Genomic DNA, 25,010 nt, shown 5'->3' with positions numbered 1-25,010 from the left:
TCTGGATATTCCTGTTTTGAATGTAGTTATTCTGTGAATATCTTTTTGGGAGTTCTGCTTCCAGTTGGTAGGATAGGTTATGAAGAATGCATACACAGTTCTCAGTAGCCTAAGAAAAGAGAAAACGAATGGTGAGTAATCCTGACACGTGTGTATATGTGTGTGTGTGTACGTGCATTATGCATATAGACCATATATCTCATCAGTTGTAAAGTCAAAAAATTTGTGTGAGTCCCTGATTGTTTGAGGAGAACTTCCAGTAATTTTATGATGAAATTTTATAGCTCAACCATTTAAAAAATAGTAACTTATGAACTATCAACCTTGTGTAGGGGAGAAGAAGGAATAAGGTTTTCTTTTTTCCCTCCAACAGTGCTTTAAGTTTTACCAAGCACTTTCCTAAAACTAAATGGAGCAAGAAGTGAAAGAATGATCATCCCCATTGTTTGCCTGTCCTTCACTAAAGTTCTATTCTGATGCCTCACCATGGCATGGAAATAATCTGGAAGGTTATTCTGAAGGTCATGTCACATAAGTATAAGCTTTGACAGTTTACAAATTCAATTAATTAAACGAATATTTATTTACTACATGCAAAAGCTGTATTGTATATAACAAGACAAAAATGAAAGAGTTCTTAATCAAATGGGGGATTACATTCTACTGCAGAGTAGGGGGAGAGGGATATACACATAAATATGAAGCATGTACCAAGTACAATCATTCCTCAACCTTTGCAGGCATAACATTCGCAGAAATGGCACTAAAGTAAAAACTGTGAATTTTGATACATTGAACCTATGGGAAGTAGGTTCTCATGACCACTAAAAACTAAATTTTTGCTAGAAATTGGTGAAAATACATTTTTCTGCATATAATTCTTTACAACTAAACATTAATTTTGATAATATGCACTTTTACTAATACAGTAATCATGAAACAACCCATAAAATGCAGTACACAAAATAAAACTGGTAATATGCAAAACATTTTTCCACTAGTATTTCCCTAGAATTCTGTCTGTGACCTTTTGTGCTAACATCTCAATAAGAAAACATTGATTTCAGACAATATTCACTTTTCATAACACATGAAAATCCTTAAATATAGGACAGCCAATAAAATCCTTAAAACTAAAACTTTTTTAACCTGAATCTTACCTTCCACTGTGTCAGATGGCAATATGAGGGCATTGTAACATATACTATACTGCCGTCTATTTCTCTATATTGTCTTCCCTTTGAAAACCAAGGGAGAGGTTGCTGGGATTTGAGTCACTGCTATCAGAAGATGCTGAAACTGATTAACTCTTGACATCAGTACTCTGTCCTTCATGGTTGGCGGATGGCATTAGAGATCATGAAGGATATTGTGCTGTTTGAGATCCTTAAGGGTTTTAGAATATGGGAGCATACAGAAGTGAGGTGATGTTTAATCTTGAGGCTATGTTCAATGATGGAATTGGCAGCCTCAATGTCTCTAGCCCTGTAGTTGATTATGCCAGCCCTCATAGGACACCAGCTGCTCTACAAACTTGCATGCATCACATCTCTCATTTCTTTCTCTGTTGCACATAGTCATGCATGTGCATGGTTGCCAATGTGAAAATGAGGTTACTAATAAAATCATATGAATGCTTGAAGTTGTAAAAATTAAATGTGCAAATGTTGAGGATTGACTGTAATATAAAATAATTTCAAGGAAGAGAAAGTGCTATAATCTGGAGGAAAGAAGGAATATTTGGGGAAGGGAAAGAATTAAGAAATGGGCCAACATGGAAATCTCTTGAGAAGATTTTTGGCCTCTCTACATAGGTTGAGTGTATTGGGAAAAATGGAGGGTCATAAAGAGAAATGTCTTTCAATATCTAGGACAGCATATTACTACTGTTTTCTTGGGTATAAATAAAAGTATACATCAACCTCTACAGAAACGTGGGAAAAAGGAGAAGGCTATTTAGTTGATTAGCTCTAGAATATAACAGATGGGGAAATGTAAAAGTTGGATTTTTTTTTTGAAGGTCAGAACAGTGTTTATTTATCCAGCTGGTACATGGTAATGGGGATAGAGCTGGGGTTTCAGTACAATTGTGGCTCTTTTGGCTTTGAAGCTTCTGTCATGCCAGCAGATGCCTTTCCGCTCAAATTCTTTCAGTTGGCCTACAGAGTCCTGTTGCTCACGGAGGTCCCAGACGCACTGCTCATGGCCACAGGCCAGGAAGTTGGGAAAGCAGTCCTGCTTACACTTGAGTAGTCCATTGGGACAGTGCATGCAGTAATCCCGCTATTGCAGTAGTAGCTGTGCATCATTCATTGCCTGCTGTGTGGCCACCATCACTTGCTCCTTGCATCCCTGGAAGCCATAATCCGGGGGAAAGGTGGGCATGTGCAACAGGTCAGGCTCCACCTCTGCTTCCCACAAGTAGCACCAAGTCAGGTGCGCACCCATTATTGCTACCGCCTCTGAGCCCTTGGCCTCAGCCTCGGCTCCTGGGGTCATCTCAGCCTCCCTCTCTGACCCCAGAAGCCTAAAAGTTACATTTTAAACAGAATGTCTTCTCATCACCAAAAATTCTTATTAAGTTCTTAAAAATTTAGAGGCAATCATATTTCATCAGTCTGTAAAAGCTGAGAACACATGTGTACTAGTTTACCAATATATTAAAATGACATATAATACAAAATTAAGTGGAAAGAGCAGTAGATTAGAAGCCAGCAGATCATGGTCCTATTCTGGGCTCAGCTACTGTGTGATTTAAACTCTCAACCTCAGTAATTTGAAAAAGTTGAGGTAATAACAATTTCCCTACACATCTTGCAGGGATGTTGTTAGGATTACACACACATGTACACACACACATACACACACACACACATTATAGGTAATAAATGAGAAATCACTTTGTAAGAACATAAGTTATTCATTATTATTTTCACTGTTATGCTATATAATGATTAAGCAGGGCCAGTAGACAATAACAATTACTTTAATTGACTAGCAAAGATGTGGTAGAATAGGAAACAATATGGTTCAGCTTTTTGTAATAACAATTAGAGAAACGCAATTAGAGTATCCGAGTAGCAATCAGGAAGTACAAGAAGAATGACAATAGGGAACTTAACCAACATTTCCCTTCAAACAATTTAAAAACAATGCATCAAACTGAATTCTGGAGCATCAGAGCCAACACAAGGTTAGAGTGAAACACTTTTCCAGTCCAAGACAACTTAGGAGGTCGGGAGGAAAGGTTTATGACAATGAGGTGAGGGCTGGTCAGTAGTGCAGTGCGGCAGCAATACCAGGATGGTTCCTGAAGCTATATACTGTGCTAGGAGAAGGAAAATCAATAACAGTGTAGTGCTGACTACAGAGGTGGGTTGCAAATCCAATGTGGAATGAGGCTGGGAGCTAAGGCTATGCATCATGACAAGTCCAGGGTCACAGATATGGTGTGAACTGGGCCTGAGGCTCCTACTGGGCAAGGAGCAAGAATAAAATTGAAAGAACTGAGTCAAATTTAAAAGAATATAACTCATTCCCCAATTGACAAATGATCAAAGGTTATGAACAGATGGTTTTCAGATGAAGAAATCAAAGCCGTCTATAGTCATATGAAAAAATGCTCAGTCTCAACCACTACTGGTATGAGAAATGCCAATGAAAACTGTAATACAGAACATTATTTTGCCATTTAGGTAGTAGAGCCCTTTAAGCCATGGAAAGCAAAAGTTGGTGCTTAATCTTGCCCCAGACCTCTTTCCTCCTAAATCTAAACAATAGTGAAATGTACTCTTGCATAGCTCAGCATAGCCCGTACCTCCAACGCAAATGGATAAGAAAGCTTGCAATATAATTGCTTTAGATAATTATGTTTATACCAGAGACCAGGACACCTGGTCTGGTCTGATCTGTGTGATCTCTGATCTGTAATAATGGGGTGCTTGTGCTTGTACTTGTGCCCCAATTTCTCCCTAGTCTCAGAAACACTGTCTCTAACAACCATTCCCCAGCCCAAGGACACTGTGCCTAGCAGTTATTCATGCATGGGCCTCAGCATGACCCTTATCTCTTTCCCTGGTACAGCTACACAGAGCTGAGCTGCTCAGGCCCCAGCCCTCAGATCAGATCTGTCTCTGGAAGCCTCCCAATTCCTCAGTAAGTTCCTGTGTTGTGAGAAAGCTTTCCCTTGTTGCAGAGCATTCTCTCATCAAGACAGAAGGAGAGGGGTGTCCTTGACCAGCCCAAGAACTCTTCCTCTTGCCAGACTTCAAAGATCCATCCCCCTCCCTGTCCAGTATACTCCCTGTACTTTCCCATCCATAGCCCCAAAGACACCTGCATCTTTGGATTACCTCATCAGTGTTCCTCGCATTTCTTTCCCATGCTCTTTTCTATATAAACCCTTGCTCAACCCCTAATGGCTGCTGCTTGATTTGGATGTGCATACCCCTGGCAGCCACACGCTAATAAAGCCACATCTTAAATTACGTCTGGATCTCACTCACTGATTTCTCGGTACAACAAAAACAACTCTGAGATACCACCTCACACGTATCAGATTGGCTAATATGACAGAAAAAGAAAATGATAAATGTTGGAAAAGAAGTGGGAAAACTGGGACGCGAATGCACTGTTGGTGGAGTTGTGAACATATGCAACGTTCTGGAGATCAGTTTGGAACCATGCCCAAAGGCAAACTGTAACTACCCTTTGAACCAGCAATACCAATTGAGGTCTGTATCCCAAAGAGGTAAAGAAAAGGATGGGGCAGAAGGGAGAGGAAGGACCCATCTATACAAAAATGTTTATAGCAGCTCTTTTTGTGATAGTCAAGAATTGGAAATTGTGAGCATGTCCATCAATTGGGACATGAACAAGTTGTGGCATATGATTATAATGGAACATTATTGTGCTATAAGAAGTGATAAGCAGGATGATTTCAGAAAAATCAGGGAAGACTTACATGAACTGATGCAAGTAAAGTGAGCAGGGCCAGGAGAACATTGTATACAGTAATATCAATATTATATGATGAACAACATATGATGATCCAAGACAATCCCAAAGGACTCATGATGAAAAATGTTATCTACGTCCAGAGAAAGAACTGATGATATCTGAATACAGACCAGAGCCTACTATTTTTCATTTTTCTTCTTTCATTTTTTTTGGTTTGAGTTTTCTCCCACAAATGACTAATATGGAAATATGTTGTACATGATTGCATAGGTATAACCTCTTGCTATCTTTCAAAGAGGGTAGAGGAGAGGGAGGGAAGGATAATTAGGAACTGGAAACTGAAAAAAATGAATATTAAAAATTATTTTCTTCTTTTCTTTTTTTATTTAAATTTTTTATTTTTTCCATATGCTTTTGAGTTGAAAATTTTTCTCCCTTTTCCTCCCCCCACCCTCCCCAAGACAGCCCACAATCTGATATAGGCTTTACATTTACATACCCATTAAACATATTTTCACATTAGTGAAGTTGTAAGTAAAAATTAAAACCAATACGAGGAACCATCAGAAAGATGAAACAAAACTCAACAGAAGGTAAAAATAAGTGATAGTGATTTGACTTCCATAGTTCTTTCTTTGAATGTGAACAGCATTATCCATCCCGAGGCCTCTGGAAATGTCTTAGATCCTCATAATGCTGAGAAAGGTTCAGTTTAACAATCTTAGTCATTGCATAACATGGCTGTTATTGTGTACAAAGTCCTCTTGGTTCTGCTCACTTCACTCAGCATCAGACCATATAAGTCTTTCCAGGTTTTTCTGAAGTCAGCCTGTTCATCATTTCTTACAGCACAATAGTATTCCATTACATTCATATACCACAACTTGCTCAGCCATTCCCCAATTGATGGGCATCCTCTCAATTTCCAATTCTTTGCCACCACAAAAAGAGCTGCTATGTATATTTTTGTACATGGTCCTTTTCCCATTTGTTTGATCTCTTTGGGATATAGCCCTAGAAGTGCTATTGTTGGATCAAAGGGTATGCACATTTTTGTAGCCCTTTGGGCATAGTTCCAAATTGTTCTCCAAAATGGTTGGATCATTTCACAACTCCACCAACAATGTATTAGTTCCAATTTTCCCACATCCTCTCCAACATTTATCATTTTCCTGTTTTGTCATGTTGGCCAATCTGATAGGTGTGATGTGGTACCTCAGAGTTGTTTTGATTTGCATTTCTCTAATCAATAACGATTTAGAGCATTTTTTCATATGACTATAGATGGCTTTAATTTCTTCATCTGAGAACTGTCTGTTCATATCCTTTGACCATTTATCAATTGGGGAATGGCTTGTGTTCTTATAAATTTGTCTTAATTCTCTATATATTTTAGAAATGAGGCCTTTATCAGAAGACTGGTTGTAAAAATTCCCAATTTTCTACCTTCCTTCTAATCTTAGTTGCATTGGCTTTGTTTGTGCAAAAACTTTTCAATTTAATGTAATAAATATCCATTTTGCTTTTCATAATGTTCTCTATCTCCTGTTTGGTCATGAATTCTTCTGTTCTCCATAGATCTGATAGGTAAACTATTCCTTGTTCTCCCAGTTTACTTATGGTATCAGCCTTTATATCTAAGTCTGAACCCATTTTGACTTTATTTTGGTATATGGTGTGAGATTTGGGTCTATGCCTAGTTTCTGCCATACTCTTTTCCAGTTTTCCCAGCAGTTTTTTTCAAAGAGTGGGTTCTTATCCCAGAAGCTGGGGTCTTTGGGTTTATCAAATAATAGATTACTATAGTCATTGACTACTGTGTCTTGCATATTTAACCTATTCCACTGATCACCTCTATTTCTTAGCCACCAAGCAGTTTTGATGATTGCTGCTTTATAATACAATTTAAGATCTGGAATTGCTAGGCCACCTTCCCCTGCATTTCTTTTCATTAGTTCCTTTGATATTCTGGACCTTTTGTTTTTCCAAATGAATCTTGTTATTATTTTTTCTAACTCTATAAAATAATTTTGGTAGTTTGATTGGTATGGCACTGAATAAGTAAATTAGCTTAGGTAGGATTGTCATTTTATTATTAGCTCGGCCTACCCATGAGCAACTGATGTTTTTCCAATTATTTAGATCTGATTTTATTTGTGTGAAAAGTGTTTTGTAATTGTGTTCATAGAGTTCCTGGGTTTGTTTTGGAGGTAGACTCCTAAATATTTTATAATGTCTACAGTAAGTTTAAATGGATTTTCTTTCTTCTCTATCTTTGCTGTTGGGCTTTGTTGGTAATATATAGAAATGCTGATGATTTATGTGGGTTTATTTTATAGCCTGCAACTTTGCTAAAGTTGTTTATTATTTCAGGTAGTTTTTTACTTGATTCTCTAGGATTCTCTAAGTATATCATCATGTCATCTGCAAAGAGTGATAGCTTTGTTTCTTCTTTGCCTATTCTAATGCCTTCAATTTCTTTTTCTTCTCTTATTGCTAAAGCTAAGGTTTCCAGTACAATATTGAATAACAGTGGTGATAATGGACATCCTTGTTTCACCCCCGATCTTATTGGAAATGCTTCTAGCCTGTCCCCATTACATATAATGCTTGCTGAAGGTTTTAGATATATGCTATTTATTATTTTAAGGAAGACTCCATTTATACCTATGCTTTCTAGTGTTTTTAATAGGAATGGGTGTTGTATTTTATCAAAAGCTTTTTCTGCATCTATTGAGATGATCATGTGGTTTCTGTTGGTTTTGTTGTTGATATGCTCAATGATGCTGATAGTTTTCCTAATATTGAATGAACCCTGCATTCCTGGTATAAATCCTACCTGGTCATAGTGTATTATTCTTGTGATAAATTGCTGCAATCTACTTGCTAGTATTTTGTTTAAAATTTTTGCATCTATATTCATTAGAGAAATTGGTCTATAATTTTCTTTCTCTATTTTGACTCTTCCTGGTTTAGGTATCAACACCATATTTGTATCATAAAAAGAATTTGGTAATTGTTCTTTAAGTGTTTAATAGAATTCGCATGTAAATCCATCTGGCCCTGGAGATTTTTTCCTAGCAAGTTCATCAATGGCTTGTTCAATTTCTTTTTTCTGAGATGGGGTTATTTAAGTATTTTACTTCTTTTTCTGTTAATCTGGGCAATTTATATTTTTGTAAATATGTATCCATTTCACTAAGATTGTCAAATTTGTTGACATATAGTTGGGCAAAATAATTCCTAATTATTGTTTTAATTTCCTCTTCCTTGGTGGTAGCTTCGCCCTTTTCATTCTTGATACTAGTAATTTGGTTTTCTTCTTTCTTTTTTTAATTAAATTAACCATAGGCTTATGTATTTTATTGGTTTTTTCATAAAACCAGTTCTTAGTTTTATTTATTAGTTCAATAGTTTTCTTAATTTCAATTTTCTTAATTTTTCCTTTGGTTTTCAGTATTTCTAATTTGGTGTTTAGTTGAGGATTTTTAAGTTGTTCTTTTTCTAGTTTTTTTTAGTTGTATGCCCAATTCATTAATCTCCTCTTTTTCTATTTTATTTATGTAAGCATTTAGAGATATAAAACTTCCCCTAAGAACTGCTTTCGCTGCATCCCACAGTTTTTGGTATGTTGTCTCATTATTGTCATTCTCTTGAATGAAATTATTGATTGTTTCTATGATTTGTTGTTTGACCCAATCATTTTTTAGGATTAGATTATTTAGTTTCCAATTAGTTTTTTGTCTATCTTTCCATGGCCCTTTATTACATATATTTTTATTGCATCATGATCTGAAAAGGATGCATTTAATATTTCTGCCTTTCTGCATTGGATTGTGAGGTTTTTATGCCCTATTACATGGTCAATTTTTGTGTATGTGCCATGTACTGATGAGAAAAAAGTATATTCCTTTCTATCCCCATTCAGTTTTCTCCAGAGGTCTATCATACGTAACTCTTCTAATGCTCTATTCACCTCCTTAACTTCTTTCTTGTTTATTTTGTGGTTAGACTTATCTAGTGCTGAGAGGGGGAAGTTCAGGTCCCCCACTAGTATAGTTTCACTGTCTATTTCTTCCTGTAACTCCCTGAACTTCTCCTGTAAGAATTTGGATGCTATACCATTTGGTGCATATATATTTAGTAATGATATTCCTTGATTGCCTATGGTGCCTTTTAGCAGGATGTAGTTTCCTTCCTTATCTCTTTTGATGGGATCTATTTTTGCTTTTGCTTTATCTGAGATCAGGATTGCTACCCCTGCTTTTTTTACTTCAGCTGATGCATAATATATTCTGCTCCAGCCTTTTACCTTTACCCTGTATGTGTCACTCTTTTTCAAATGTGTTTCCTGTAAACAACATATTGTAGGATTATGGTTTTTAAAATATTATTTTCTTTAAAAGGGGCACAGATAAGCAGAGCAGTTTTGTTACTATATGATATAGATTTTAAACTGTACATAATAAAACAGTTCACAATTGAATATACAATTTTCTTTTTCTTGTCTTCTTTGTATACTGAAATGTTTATGATGTTGATTTTTTCTTAAATTCATAATTTTTTTTAAAAAAGAATTTAATTAAATAAAATTTCTGGGATTAAAAAAGGACAAAAGCAATAACTTTACTGAAGTTATTAATAGCATTAACTTTTGTTTGCCTCTATAAGTAGTATAGTATATACTATATATGGTAATATATAGTAACGGTAGTTTGCAATGTCACCATAAAAAACAAACAAATTGAGAGGCAGTTGTGTGGCTCTGACCACAAAAATGGATCAGGCTTTCATACCACAGAAATGGGCTGAATGAGGTCTGCAGTAAAGTAACCAGAGAAAGGAGCTCAAACCTAGGGTAATTCTGCAGTTTCAAAACTCTGAATCTGCAGAGCCTCCTGGTTAGGCAACAGGACTTTGAATCAGTAGCAATCTGCTGTAACTTCTATCAAGGGCAAGACTGAAATTGTGTTGTCCAGACAAAATTGGAATCCAGAAATTGCAAACCTCAGACCAGGAGGGAAGTGACCAGACTTTGCCCTAAATAAGATCACTTAGGGAATGCAGTTCCCTGAACGGTCATCCCTGAGATCCAAGAAAAACATATTACTGTATACCCAGGGAATACTAACCAGGACTGAAAAAGACTAAATATTCCCTCCAGAAGTGTGCAGAATCCAGCCTTGAGAAAAATTTCAATTCAGAACCCACCAAAAAGATGGTGTGAAACAAGTCTCCAGCCCCAGACAATTTGGAAAGTTGGCAGGAAAGGTCTGTTGCACCAGGGTATGAGAGGAGCACAGCCCAACACAGGCCACACCAGCACAGTCCTGGCCCCAGCAAACCAGGAGCAGACCTTTGGAGCCACTGAATCAGTAGTGGTAGCAGCTGCTTCTGGAGCTCTCAGTCCACAGATGGTAAGAGGTCAAACAACTGCGCAGAAGTAGATCACAGGAGTCTTTTTGCTAGCACTGAAGTAGAACTCTGTGGCAGTCCCAGGGTGAGGAGGAGCACTAGCATAGCAGAACTTGTGGCAGTAGTGGAGCAGGGACCTTCCTCACAATTCCAGGGCAGAAAGGAGTGCTTGTGGTCACTCACTGACCAGAGCACAGGCCAGGAGAGGAGTAAACACTTCTTAAATCATACCACCTTGGAAGAACTGAAAACTTACAGGTATCTCTGGAAACAGCTGCACAAAACCCCTGAAGCTTGGGACAGTGTGCCCTCTATGTGGGAAGCAGAAACCTACTTTAACAAAGAGTTAAAAGTCAAGTAAAAGGCTGGGAAAATGAGCAAACAATGGGAAAAAAACCCTGACTACTGAAAGCTCCTATGGTGAGAAGGAAGATCAAAACACACAAAAGAAGACAACAAAGTCAAAGCTCCTATATCCAAAGCCTCCAAGAAAAATATGAATTGATCTCAGGCCATGGAAGAGCACAAAAATGATCTTGAAAATCAAGTAAGAGAGGTAGAGGAAAAATTAGGGAAAAAAATGAGAGTGATGTAAGAAAATAATGAAAAATGAGTCAACAGCTTGCTAGAGGAGACCTAAAAAAATACTGAAGAAAATAACACTCTAAAAAAACAGACTAGGCCAAATGGCAAAAGAGGTCTAAAAAGCCAATGAGGAGAAGAATGCCTTAAAAAGCAGAATTGGTCAAGTGGAAAAGGAGATCCAAAAGCTCACTGAGGAAAATAATTCCTTAAAAATGAAAATGGAGCAAATAGAAACTAATGACTTTATGAGAAATCAAGAAATAATAAAACAAAACCAAAAGAATGAAGAAAATAGAAGACAATGTGAAATATCTCATTGGAAAAGCAACTGACCTGGAAAATAGATGCAGGAGAAATAATTTTAAAATTATTGGACTAACTGAAAGCCATGATCAAAAAAAGCCTAGACATTATCTTTAATAAATTACCGAGGAGAACTGCCTTGATAGTCTAGGACCAGAGAGTAAAATAGAAATTGAAAGAATCCACTGATCACTGCCTGAAAGAGATCTGAATATGAAAACTCCCAGAAATATTATAGCTAAATTCCAGAGTTCCTAGGTCAAGGAGAAAATATTGCAAGCAGCCAGAAAAACAAAAACAAAACAATTTAAGTATAAGGGTCAGGATAACACAAGATTTAGCAGCTTCTACATTAAAGGATCAGAGGGCTTAGAATATGATATTCCAGAGGGCACAGAAGCAAAGATTACAACTAACAATCACCCACCCAGAAAAACTGAGTATAATCTTTCAGGGGAAGAAATGGAAATTCAATGAGATAGAGGACTTTCAAGCATTCTTGATGAAAAGACCAGCAGTGAATGCAAAATTTGACTTTCAAATACAAGACTGAAGAGAAGCATAAAAATAAACAGGAAATGGAAATCATAAGGGACTTAATAATTTTAAACTGTTTACATTCTCACATGGGAAGATAATATTTGTAACTTTTGTAAACTTTTCTCATTATTAGGGTAGTTAGAGGGAGTATATATAGACAGGGGGCACAGGGTGAGTTGAATATGAAGGGATGATATCTAAAAAATAAAATTAAGGGGCAAGAAAGAGGAATGTGCTAGGAGAAAGAGAAAGGGAGAGGTAGAATGGGGTAAATTATCTCAAATTAAAGAGGCAAGAAAAAGCTTTTACACTGGAGGGGAAAAGGGGGAGGTGAGGAGGAGTGAGTGAACCTTACTTTCATCAGAATTGGCTCAAAAAGGGAATAATATATTCATGTAATTGGATATAGAAATCTTACTTTAAAGTAGGAGGAGAAGGGGATAAGAGAAGGGGGCATGAAAGAAGAGAGAGCACATTAAGGGAGGGAGTAGTCAGAAATAAAACACTTTTGAGGAGAGACGTGAAAGGAGAGCGAGAATAGAATAAATGAGGTGGGGGAGTAGAATAGAGAGAAATACAGTTAGCTATAGTAATTGTGAAAAAAACTTTGAAGCAATTTTCTCTGACACAGGGCTCATTTCTCAAACATATAGAGAACTGAGTCAAATTTATAAAAACTAAGAGCCATTCTTCAATTGATAAATTAGCAAAAGTAATGAAAGATGAAGTAACCAAAGCTATCTATAGTCATATGAAAAAATATTCTAATTCACTATTGATTGGAGAAATGCAAATTTATAATTTAGATCGATAGATTATTAGGGATCAAGTAATAATATGGTAACTATCGCATGAAAAGAATATTTTAGTATGAAAGGAAGGTACATGTCAGCAGTGTAAGAGGTTGGGATGTTGAGCTTTAGTTAGACAAATCACATGAGTAACAGACCAAGTGTAAATACTAGTGACTACCTACAATAACTTATGCCAAGAGAATGACAATCTTTGTGCAAAGAATTCTCTTACCAGTTTGTCTTGATTTACCTTATCATCTGGCTGATAATCTGCAATGGTTCCTCTAACATAATGCACAAGAGAATCTATCAATCCTTCACATCTTCTCATCACTTTCCTTCCATCAGGTCCAGCAGAACTCATATTTCTGTTAAATAAGAGGTAAAATCACTTGTTCATTATGAATGAAATGGGACCTTTTCACTTAAATTTCTTTCCTGTGTTTCTTCAACCCATCAATCAACAACTAATTATCAAGCATTAGACATTATACTAAGCACCATGTATATAAAGACAAAAGCAAAATCCATCTTTGCCCTTAAGATGCTTGTATCTTATGAGGCAAGACAATACATACACAAAAATATTTGCAAAATGAATAAAAGATAGTTAGCAGGAAAGGTTTCATGTGGAAGGTGACACCTGAGCTGAGTCTTGAAAGATACCAAGTATTCTAAGAGGCAGAAGGGACAGGAAAATTCATTCCAGGAAAAGGAGACAGTGCAAAGGCAAGGAGACTAGAAAAAGAGAGTCATGTGTGAATGCCAAATTGGTTAGATCATCTATCTTACTTTACAGTAAAGTAGGAGGAGAAGGGGATAAGAGAAGGGGGTAGAATTATGTAATAAGGCTGGGAATGTTGGTAGGTTAGGACCAGGTTGTGACTTTTAGTTCCAGACAGAGGAGGTTATATTTTATCTTAGAGGTAATAAGAATCCAATGGAGTTTACTGAGTAGAGAAGTGACCTCTACTTACTAGCTGTGTGACCCTAGGTAAGTCATTTAACCCCAATTGCCTTAAAAAAAAGAAAGTAGAGAAGTGACCTCATTAGATCTATATTTCCAGAAAATCATGGTGGTAGTGAAGTAGAAGTTAGATTGGAGTGGAGAGAGACTTGAGGCAGAGAAATAAATGAGAAGCAGCACCGGAGAATTGTCCTGAAGTCTTAAACTATAGTGATGGTAAGTGGATAGAAGAAGTTCAATTTCAGAAATACTGTGGAGGTAGAAATAGAAAGATTTATCAACTGACTGGACATGTGGGATGAGTAAGAGTAAGAAATTAAGGATGCCTATGAGATTAAGAACCTGAGTGACCCAAAGAATTAGTGATACCTTTGACAGTTTCAGACATAGAGTTTAAGATGTCTATGGGATAGTCAACTGTATCTTCTCAAGAAGAGTTGGTGATTTAGGGCTGAGATACAGAAGAGAATGGAGTTAAATATCTAGAATTGAGTCATCTATGAACCCTTGAAACTTCTTAAGTTTCTATTTCAGTAATTAAAGTCCTCAGTTCTGGAAACAACATCTTCTGTGAACTACTACTTTAAAGTATAATAGCATTGAATGACTTTTATCTATTTACTCAAAAGAGCATCATTAGATACTATTTTCAATTCTTGTGAGAAGGTAGGAGGTAAGGATTATTCCAAAATGGTAAATGGCAAGGGGCACATGAGTTAGTGGAAAGAGCATCAGATTGGATACCAGAAATTTAAGTTCTAGTCCTTATTCTGATCTGAGAGGAGCATGATATTGGTCAAGACACTTGACCTTATAGATCATGGGGTTTATATCTAGAACTCATTGGGACCTTAGAGGCCATCTAGTCTACCCCTTCATTTATGGATTAGGAAACTGGGGTTTAGGAAGATTAAATGACTTGCCCATGGTAACACAAGAAATGCTCCATGACAGTTAGCTTGATGTAATTGATAGTATTGGACTTGAAGTTGGGTTCTAATTCTTCCCAAGGTACTTATAATTGTGAAATTTTGGGCAAGTTACAACCTCTGTGAACCTCATTTATTTGAAATTCTATGACAATTGAATATATTGTATTGCCATATTGAGTAGAGAAGTCAACTCATTAGATCTGTGTTTTAAGATTCTTAAGATCTATAACTTGTAGATAAATAATAGTTCCTACCTCATAGGATAGTTTTGAGCAAATGAGATAATGCATGTAAAGCATTTTTGTAACCTTAAAGCACAATGTACATATTGGCTATTATTCTCTCAGTTTCTTCATCTGTAAAATAAGAGAACTGGATTTAATGAATATTTAGGCCTCTTACAGCTCTAAAATTCCAGGTTAACTGAGTATACTGTATTGCCTCAGGACTATCCTTCTGAACATCATTTCTCATCAAATAATTCTGTAAATGTGACTCATTTGAAAAATCCATCTCTAAGCTTCAATTGATTCACCTTTTGGGGGAGACGAAGGGAGAAATTTGTTTTGCTATCTTGTCCAGGCTAGAAGTTGTAAAGACTACTCTTGGGCTCTGTCTCAACAACAATTGACAAAAAAGCTTTAACTTACTCCTATTTTTCTGACTTGGTCTGATTTGTCCCTCCTTAGGCAGCATGGTGGCTCTCCACTTCCAGGGGCTCACCATATTTGTGCCAGACTTAGCACAGACACCTAGCCCTACTGAAGCTCAGAATTCCCAAAGTTAAGTGATCTACCACCCTCAGCCTTTCCTAGTAGCAGGAAGTAGCACAAGCATGCATTTACCCTATGTATTGTTCATAGAAATTAATCAAGTAGTACCACACATTAACTAGGAATGCAATGCTATATTAGGAACCATGGGTAACTAAGAACAAGATATGGTTCCTACCATAAAAGACTTTGCAATCTAGCTGGGGAAATAAGACTAATATATGAGAGAAAATTACAGCAGTGTTTCCCATTTAGTGATTCATAAACCCAAAGCAATGATGGCCCAAGGGGTTCATACTAAAAATTTAATGGCATTGTAAGCAATACATAATTGCCCAATAGTATTACAAATACATTTTTCCCCTCTGACAACAAACATGTATGAAGTATTATAGGTTTGTTTCTGCAGTGATCATGTGCACAATAATTTTGGCATTCAAGCAGTGATTACATTAGACTCTGACCACTTATTGCACTGTGTGCAATGTGTCCTTGCAGTTTCTCAATCTGTCATTGGAGTGTTTCCAGGATATTCAAGGGCAAATGGATGATCAAATAAATGTCCACACCTTCATTTGTGTTACATATTCTGTTATTAGAATAGCTTGCTAGTTTCCCTGTTACCCTGTAGTCATACCTCATCATCTGTGCAATCACATGATCAATATAACACAAATAGTTGCATTCTTCTGGTACAAATGTCAGACTGTTTAAAAATGATGATTGTTGGGCGTGCACATTATAAGCTATCTTGAAAACATTATGGACCATTACAAACATTGTGCAGAAACAAACCTTATCTTGCCTCTTGTTTCAGTGTACAGCCTGTTTTCCAATTTAAATTTATCCTCTTTTTATATTAGTATTCTTCTATCTGGCAGATTTTCAAATGAACTGGCTGGCAATACTAGTTAGTTTAGTAGACTTTCTGTGAAACTTTAGCTCATGTGTCAGTGGTAGCACAGAAGAAAGTCACATCTAGACAAATTCTTCACTTATAAAGGATAGTTTACATATAAACACTATAAAAATGAAGCAATACATACAATTTAACTTTAAGTACATTAAACGTAGTACTTATCATTTGCTAGTAGAAAAGCAAATATTTTATTCATTTTCATTAATTAGTTAGGTGGCTAAAATTTTTTTTAAAATGAATTTCCATCTCTAAGTAGGGTAGTTTATAAAATTTTCTTACCATTTTCCATCACATATTTGTGTGAGTTAGCATTTTTACTTATTCTTGTTTTAAGTCAAACTTCAGAAATAAACTTATCTGAACCAGATTTGAGGATGTGCTTGGTGTCAAGCCAAATATTTTGAACCTTTCTTCAAATAAAGAAAGTCCAACATGAAGCTTAAGTTTACATAGGATTATTATGTTATATTAAACCTCTTCCAAGTAGTGACTTATTTCATTTAAAATCTCATTTACATTCAACAAAATTTGTAAAATCAAGGAATATAATATGGAGTCTTTCAGAAAATAAGCAAAATAAGTACATGAAGTCTTGCTAGATTACTTCTTTAATGCTGAAAGAATATCCCATATAAAATATTCATGATTGTTTTATTATTTTTTACAGGTGTGTATGTGATAAGACTTTAGACTTGTAATCACAATTATTTAACAAATTTTAATTTGGAGTTTTGGGGGAAAATATTTCATCACTTAATCTAAAAGAATATTTTGAGTTGTATATTAAACTCTGATGGTTCACACACATTTTTGTTGTTGCTGTTGAAAAGGGTTTATGGAACAAAAAGTGTTGAGAGCCACTGAATTAGAGTTAAAGACACTGAATTATAGACTATAAATCAGAATGTATATTAGAATTTTTATAATTTGACTGATAGAAGATTCCTTTGCTATCATTTGGATCTTCTAAAACTGAATTACATACTGGTTAACTGGTGTGTGTGTGTGTATGTGTGTGTGTGTGTGTGTGTGTACATATATATGTATATTTACACATACATATGTACATATGTATGTATAGGCTAGAAAGTGGTTCTCATTTTTTTAACAGGCCAGAAACACTATAAAAATCTATAAACCCCTAAGTTTTACAGGTTTCTTTAGAGAAATGATGCTCTTCACTTTTGTCTTTCCTTTTCACATTCTTTCTAACCAACTCTGTTAGAATGAGAAAACTCATAATGCTGGAAAGGACTTTGGAAGGTATTTTCTAGTTCAACCCCCTAATTTTGTGGATGAAAGAACTGATGCTCAGAAACATTCAAAATAACTTGCCCAAGGTCATACAGCAATTTCTGCTCTAAGTATATCTAATTGATTTCACAGACGTTCCTGAATGGAGGGCCATAAAATTAATTAATTAATTAAAATTAGTAATGTTTCACAGTGTCCTTTCCACTTTTTCTTCTTCCTTCTTCCATCAATTACCTTTAATTTTTTATTTTTTATTTTTAGGCAACTGGGGTTAAGTGACTTGCCCAGGGTCACACAGCTAGTAAGTGTCAAGTGTTTGGTCTGAGGCTGGATTTGAACTCAGGTCCTCTTGACTTCAGGGCCAGTGTGCTATCTACTATGCCACCTAGCTGTCCCCCACCAGTTACTTTTTAGAAGTGCTTTGACAAATTGGATTTCTTGGTATGTTAAATTTTGTGGAATGTTTATGTTGGGACTTATATGGCATTTCACTTGGGCATTCCAGTTAACTGATATGCATTTCTCCTAACAGGTGCCTTGCAATTTAGTATTAAGCAGATTTTATCCACTTGAAATGAGACTATTACAAAGTTTTTTATAGTTAATAATTTTGTTGACAGCAGTACATGTAATACATTTGCTTCTGCATATCAAACATAGTTACAGGTTCACTTGAGATACTAAAAATATGAATGACACTTAAGGGTAGCTAATTTTATAGAATTGTGCTCATGAATCATCAACCAAGCATTTATTAAGTACTTGTATATGGCACTGTGCAACGTGCTGGGGATCTCTCAAGATCCCATTAGGAGCTTTCATTGTAATGGGACAAAGATGATGTACTACATACCTAATGGACACATACAAAGAAGATTCAAGGTAACCGAAGTGAGGAAAACAACAGCAGCTGGGGTATCAGGAGAGGGCTTCCTCCTCTTAACTTGAGAGTTTAAGGAAAAAGGGATTCTAAAGAGTTAGAAGTGAAGAGGGAGAGCAAGAGAACAACCACTGCCAAAGTACTGAGATAGGAAATAGTACGTCATGTACGAAGACTAGCAAAAACACCAGTCTGGCTAGATTGTGGAGTACCTGGAGGGGTACAATGTGTGAGAAGGCAAAAAAGGCACAGCAAGACTACTTTTTGAAGTCCTTTAAATGCTAAACAGAGGAATTTATATTTGATTCCAGAGGTAATAGAGAGCCAGAGGAGACATTGAAGACAAAAGAGTAAGGATTTCTTCTCTTGGAAGAGATAGGATCTAATGAGGTTGCTAGTACAGGTAGAGGGGTTTACCTTAGTAAGGAGTAGGGGCTACCTCTTTATGTAAGACAGGGATGGAGGAGGATATAGTGATAGAAGGCATTTGAGATATACGAGATGAAGAAAAGGAGAGAAGAGGGAGCTCTTGGTGAATGACCTCAATTTTTTTCTGTAAAATTTGAGGCAAGGTTCTCATCTCAGAAGGTGTGGCGGGGAAAGGGACAGAAAGGAAAGAGGTTTGAGGAGGGATGAAAAGATTTAGAAGAGCTATTGTGTAGGGGTAGCACCGGTCCTAGAGTAAGGAGGACCTGAGTTCAAAATCCAGCCTCAGACACTTCATACTATGTATGACCCTGAGCAAGTCACTTAACTCCATTGCCTAGCCAAAAAAAAAAAGAGCTATTGTGGAGTGAGGGATAGTCAGTTGATAAGGGAGGTGAAGAAGGATTGCCTAGCAGCAGTGAAGGCCAGCTGAGGTTGTGAAACATAAATTTGTAGTTGACTGAGTCAGAATAGTTACATTATTTTCTCCACCCTTTTTCAGAAGCATGTGTGTAATAGCAAAGGTAGAGGATGGTGCCAGTGATCTGAGGCTGAGGCTGAGGCTTGGCAGGGCACATTTGACAACATAAAAAGGGTGCCAAGAACTCAAGAGAAGAGGACAGTATAGACTCAAATTGGTTTCTAAAGGAATCAAGATGGGGAAAAGAAGAGAGCCTGACAAGTGCAAGAGAGAACTGAGAAGCTGGAGATTATAATGTGAACCAAGTGTAGGACTTTGTATGGGAAGGCAGAGGGAGAGGTGGAAAACATAATAGATTATGGCCAGAAATTCTTGAACATGAAAGTAGTGCAAATTCAAGGGTACATCCATCTTTGTGTGTGACATGGAGGAGCAAAGTAGTTAAAAAAAAGTATCAGTCCGAGGATTTAATTAAATGAAGGGAATAGGAGTTGGGCTGAGGGCTTACTTTTATAAAAATGTACAGATGTGGAAGGGGAGATAAATATGTACAGGGAACAGCCTTCCTCCCAACACCCCCATCTTCTCTTACTCTATTAAAGAGGATCATTGGTGACTTCTGATATCCCAGTAGCTCCACCCAGCTTCCCCCAGGTGGAAAGGGGGAACAAGAAGGTGTATGTGACTTTGGCCTCAGGCTTGATAAGCTTGGAGGAGGCTTAGTGTCCAAAAGACCCTTTGAGGTAGCATGGCCTTAAAGAGTGAAAAGGAAGGGGACAGGGAGAAAAGGAGAGGGAACAGCATTGCCTCTCAGCTGATCACAACCTCTGTCCTCCAGGTAATCCCTATCTCTCTAAAGAGCAGCTCTTACACTTAACCCTTTAGGGGCTGGATCTGAGTCTTCTATTTTCAGGATGATCCCATGGCTGGGGTAGTGACCTCTGACCCCAACAGTATTCCGTAGAAGCCTGGGAGCCATGACCTTTGCTCTCCAGAGTAAGGTTACACCCCTAGCTCCTCTCCCCTTACTTGTCAGATCTGGGTGGTTCTGGCAGCCAAGAATGGGGGAACCAGACTGAGGGAAGGGTACTAAGGGGTGCAGAGTCCCCAGGAAGGCCCCAACAGGTGTCAAACAATTGAGGAGGCCTGGGAGCTGCAGTAGGAGGTGGGAGGGGGCAAGTGATTGTAGGAGATGGGCAGGTTTCAGACCATAGAGGTGAGCTGTAGCCTCTCCTAGCTCCTCACCAGCCTCATAGAATCATGGGGGAGGGAGGATAGGCCAGGCATTCAAGGCTTCAAGAAGGAGAGCACATTTGTTGGAGGGGCTGAGACCCAGGGTAATTAAGGAACTGAATGGTTAGGCTGTTTGAGGGTAAGTCAATATATATGCTGAAATCCTCTAGCATGAGGGAAGCAGTTGAGGAGGAAAGAAAGATTGTGAGCCAGGTACTGAATTTATTGAAGAAGAAAGAGAGGTCTGTAGAGAAGGTCCTGTATATCTGTAGAGGGCAGTTACCAGGATATTGATTGGATAGAAGATGTGAATTGTATGGTCCTGGAAGAAAAGGAGATTACTGAGTGATAGAGGTAGGGAAAGAATGTGAAAGTGACAATGGGGAGCAAGAAGTAATCTAACTCCCTCAGTTTGACCAGTGAATCAAAAGGAATGAGAGCAGCCAGGACTGGTAGCTAAGGAGACTATGTCATCAGGGGGCAGTCGGATCTCCATGAATGCTAAAAGATGAAAAGATTTAAGATGAAGGAACAGGCATTTCAGACGGCACAGTGGAAGGGATGGGTAGAATTTGGTTGAGACTTTGGGGCAAGATGCTTGAGGGAGATAGGAATAAGAAATTAGTTGTTAGGGGGCATGGAGTTTTGATGATGACCTATAGGGGTTCAGAATCACTGGCATGTATAGGGATTGAACAGGTGTATGTTAATCATTGAGTGGAAAGTTTCACTCCAACGGACTCTGAAGATTAGGCAAGGAGACATGTGCAACCAGAAAGAAGGCACACATTAAATAGAAGGTCCCAATTAATTTCTCTTCTTCCCTCACAAGACTGGAGATTATTAGGCAACAGAAACAGGCATAGCAGGAGATGGAAGATCCTTGTTCAGAGGGAACCCAGAAGAAAGGGAGGCTCTCCTTTTTGCAGAATGACGGCAATCAAGCTTGTAGAAGGTGAAAGGGGCATTGTGCTGGTGCAGATGGAAGTCAACCCATGCCATCTTCCCCCATGGGACAAGATGCTATAAAATATCTTGCAAAGTAGCATTTTGTTATACTAAATGGAATGCTTTTTCGTAGTCAATCAAAAATATACCCATCAGGGTCTTATATTCTCCATACTTTTCAGTTAATTTTGAGATGGTAAAGATGTTGAATATCATTCATGAAAGCCTGTTTGTTTCCTACTAATACTTTCATTGAAGATGTCTTCAACTTGTGTATAGATGACATTCATAAAGATATTGCATACATGGGAGAATATTTATGTAGGAAAATATTTGTTGATGTTTTTTCTATCTCCTTATTTTAGAAACATTAAGGCCCAAGATTTTTCAATGCCTTTGGTATCTTTCTCTCCTTTAGATACCTTTTAAATGGGTCTTTCAATACTCTCTTAATTATGCCTCCAATGTGGATTTTCCCTTTATATACTTGATCCAATCCAGCAGTTAGCAAAGAATTTATTAAGCACGTACTATGAGCCAGGCATCCCTAAGTACTGGGGATAAAAAGGTGAGCAAAAATAAAGACAGTCCCTGCCCTCAAGAAGCTGACATTCTAATGAATGAAGATAGTACACAAAAGAGTGCTGAAGTGGGTTAGGGTTATTACCTGCCCAGGGGCATGGTGTCAAGACTGGAGAGCTGAAAACAGAACTGGGACAGGAATGAAGGATGGCCAGCCTGAACCTCTCTCCAAAATGGTGGCCCTGGGAGGAACTTATTGGTGGGAGAAGGGGGCCTGAGAGGTAGAGGAATGTTCCAAAGTAAGAAGGCAGCTGAAACAGGGAGACAGTCTGGAGAATCAGAAGAAGAGCTAGGAGGGGGAAAAGGACGGTTGGCTTGGGGCCCTTCTTTTTCCTTGTTCCTTTTATTGTCATTTCTACTTCCTTGGTAAGCACCCTTATTTAGACAGCTTTTACCCTGTACTGTCTTTTTCTGTTTTATGAGACAATGTTAAGAATATTCCATCATATCTTCATAAAATGTTAAAGCTGAGGTGTCATCTTTGGCAGTCAATTTGCTCCTTTATCTGGCAAGGAAACTGATGGATATAAGGTAGATGTAATGGACTATTATCATATTGTAAGAAATTATAAAAGGGATAGTTTAAAAGAAATCTAGGAAGACTTGTATGAACTGCTTTATATGAAGTAAACAGAACCAAGAAAACACTAATAATAGCTAATAATAGTGCTTTAAGGTTGCAAAATACTATACAGATATCTCATTTGGTCCTCACAAAAACTCTGTGAGGAAGGTGCTATTATTTTCACCATTTTACAGATGAGAAATCATTCAATCAATCAATCAACATTTATTAAGCACCTACATGTGCCAGGCAATATGCTAAGCACTGGGATACAAAAAGCAGGAAAAGATAGTTCCCTTGCTCTACAGGAGCTTAAAATGTAATGTAAACTAAAGGTAAGAGAGATTAAGTGACATGCCAAGGTCATAAGTATCCAGAGCAACTATCAAACTCAGATTTTGTTGACTCAAAGTCTGGCACCCTATCTACAATGTCACCTAGCTCCCTGCACTAGAATCTTCTCTCCACCTCAGACCCTCAGGATTCCTTAGAGGAATTAATAGTAGCCACCATCTGAGGATACAACCTGCTAGGGTGAGTTGGGAGAGTAGCATGTCCTTCACAACCTGCTAGGGTGAGTTGGGAGAGTAGCATGTCCTTCTGGATATATGTCTCCACCAATATATTCTAATGCCATAAGACCAATTGAAAATTCCAGCAAGTTAAAATAAAATTATGGGTCTTTTGTGACATATATATCTACATATACATGCTTAAAGGAACTGGCCTTTCCTTGACTGAGTCAGAGAAGAGTATGAATAATGATGTGCTAAGCTAAGTGTAAAACGAAGCTACACTAGCTGATTCTTTTACAAGGTGGAAATTAATCCTTTTGAGGGAATCAAAAAGGGGGAAAACAACTGGTTGAAGAATGGTAGGCCATTCCTCAGGGTGTCTTTTAAAAGTCACTTCACCAAGTCCATGAGAAAAACATAAGGAGTAACCTACCTCCTGGTGGAACAATCAGAAGCATAAAGTTGAAGAAAGGGAAGCTATAGAAGTTCAGGTAACCACCACAAATAAAGGGGCCATGATCTGGGAGTGATATTGCTTGGGTAGAAGGTATTTTGGGACAGAAGTTGTGTTGCCAAAACCCTTAGAATATAGAACCCAAGGGGGTAATCTTGGATGTCTTCTCCCTGAACTCCTTCATAAAAGATGAATCATTTTCCTCTGAGCATGGGTTGGGTACTTACCTTCCTTTTTAAATATTTATTTTGTCTTTGTGGCAATAACCACTGGTAATTTCTAGTTGAGCTTATACTTATTGGGAATATAGGTAACAAGAACAAACTGAGGGAGGAAACATCTTCAGAGAAGAGAGAGAGAGAAAAAAGACTAATACTAGGTATTTTAACAGAAGCAATGTCTCTAGCTGGGGGCTAAAAGTTAACAAACGAATAAACAGAATTCCAAATATTTTAATCCTACTTCTTAGAGTTAAGGAAGAGTGTTTATACTAGGAATATCTATTTGGACTAGTCACTAGTAGACAAATGGCAAATAAGAGTGGTTGATCACCACACCAACTTCTTTATACTGTTACATGCGCATAATATAGATATAGATACACTATAGCTATGCACATAAATATAAAATACATGTATATATTCACCAAGTCTATCTTAAGCCATTTTTGGATCTAGAAGTGTACCATAAACGGAATTACTACAGCTTTAACCACCAAGATATTTTTGCCTTCTTTCATGTGAAATTTTTTAAAGTATTTTTTTTAATAGAGCATGAAAAAGCTATGATTCTATAGGGAAATTGTAATATGTAGTATCCAGGAGATAAGGTCCCTTGCTGGAATGCCAACCGATGGACACTCTGGCTGAGGGTCAGGGCAGACTGAGCTACCTCCTCTGTGCACCCCCTAAGCCTTTGTCCTTAGGGCTTGTTTGTCTTTTAGCTGTATACACACATATTAACAGATACAGACATGGGACAGGGACTTGATACATAAGGCAACTGAGGCTGACAAAAATCAGTGGGTAACAGATGATAAGAGAAATGGAAAGCCCCTTCCCCACCTCAATAACCCCAAGACTAATCATTAGGTTAACTTTCTTAAACCTCTAAGAACTCATAAACTACTGTGTTAGTTGTCTTTCTAGTATAAAATGTAGTGATTGTTGGATTAAATATTCATTTAGTGTAAAATTGGAGTCTAGCAGAGGGTTGGGGTGAGGGCTTCCATTCAGGAGAATTTCTGTTCTTTCCATTGGCTAATACTTCTTATTTGCTGATAGGTCTAATTGGGCAGGTTCTATTTGTTGTTATAATGTGGCACACTGTTAATTATCAAAATATAATAAGAATGATAAGCACTGCAGAAGACAGTATTATTGAAGATTCAGTGACACCGGGAAGGAGGCTTCCCACCCCCGAGAATATCCAAGACACTATAGTACCTCACATTTCTGGAGGACTACAAGGTTTGATATCAGCTGTTACTTAAGAAAAAAAGCATAGAACTCCATTTTCTAGTCGAGAAATTCAGCATTACTACCT

The 25,010-nt window shown here is 37.4% G+C and overlaps 1 protein-coding gene across 1 annotated transcript in view; it reads right to left on the bottom strand.

Annotated features, from left to right (window-relative positions):
- Positions 1-25,010, bottom strand: part of PKP2 (plakophilin 2) — a 136,986-nt gene that overhangs the window by 28,867 nt on the left and 83,109 nt on the right. Inside the window, 2 exon segments of the mRNA XM_020975811.2 lie at positions 1-109; positions 12,847-12,964. Of these exon segments, the coding sequence (XP_020831470.1) occupies positions 1-109; positions 12,847-12,964 (227 nt within the window).

This window comes from Phascolarctos cinereus, unplaced genomic scaffold, assembly GCF_003287225.1.
Source record: "Phascolarctos cinereus isolate Bilbo 61053 unplaced genomic scaffold, phaCin_HiC Scaffold_1;HRSCAF=81, whole genome shotgun sequence".
Classification (NCBI taxonomy): Eukaryota; Metazoa; Chordata; class Mammalia; order Diprotodontia; family Phascolarctidae; genus Phascolarctos; species Phascolarctos cinereus.
This window is presented reverse-complemented; position numbering and strand designations above follow the sequence as displayed.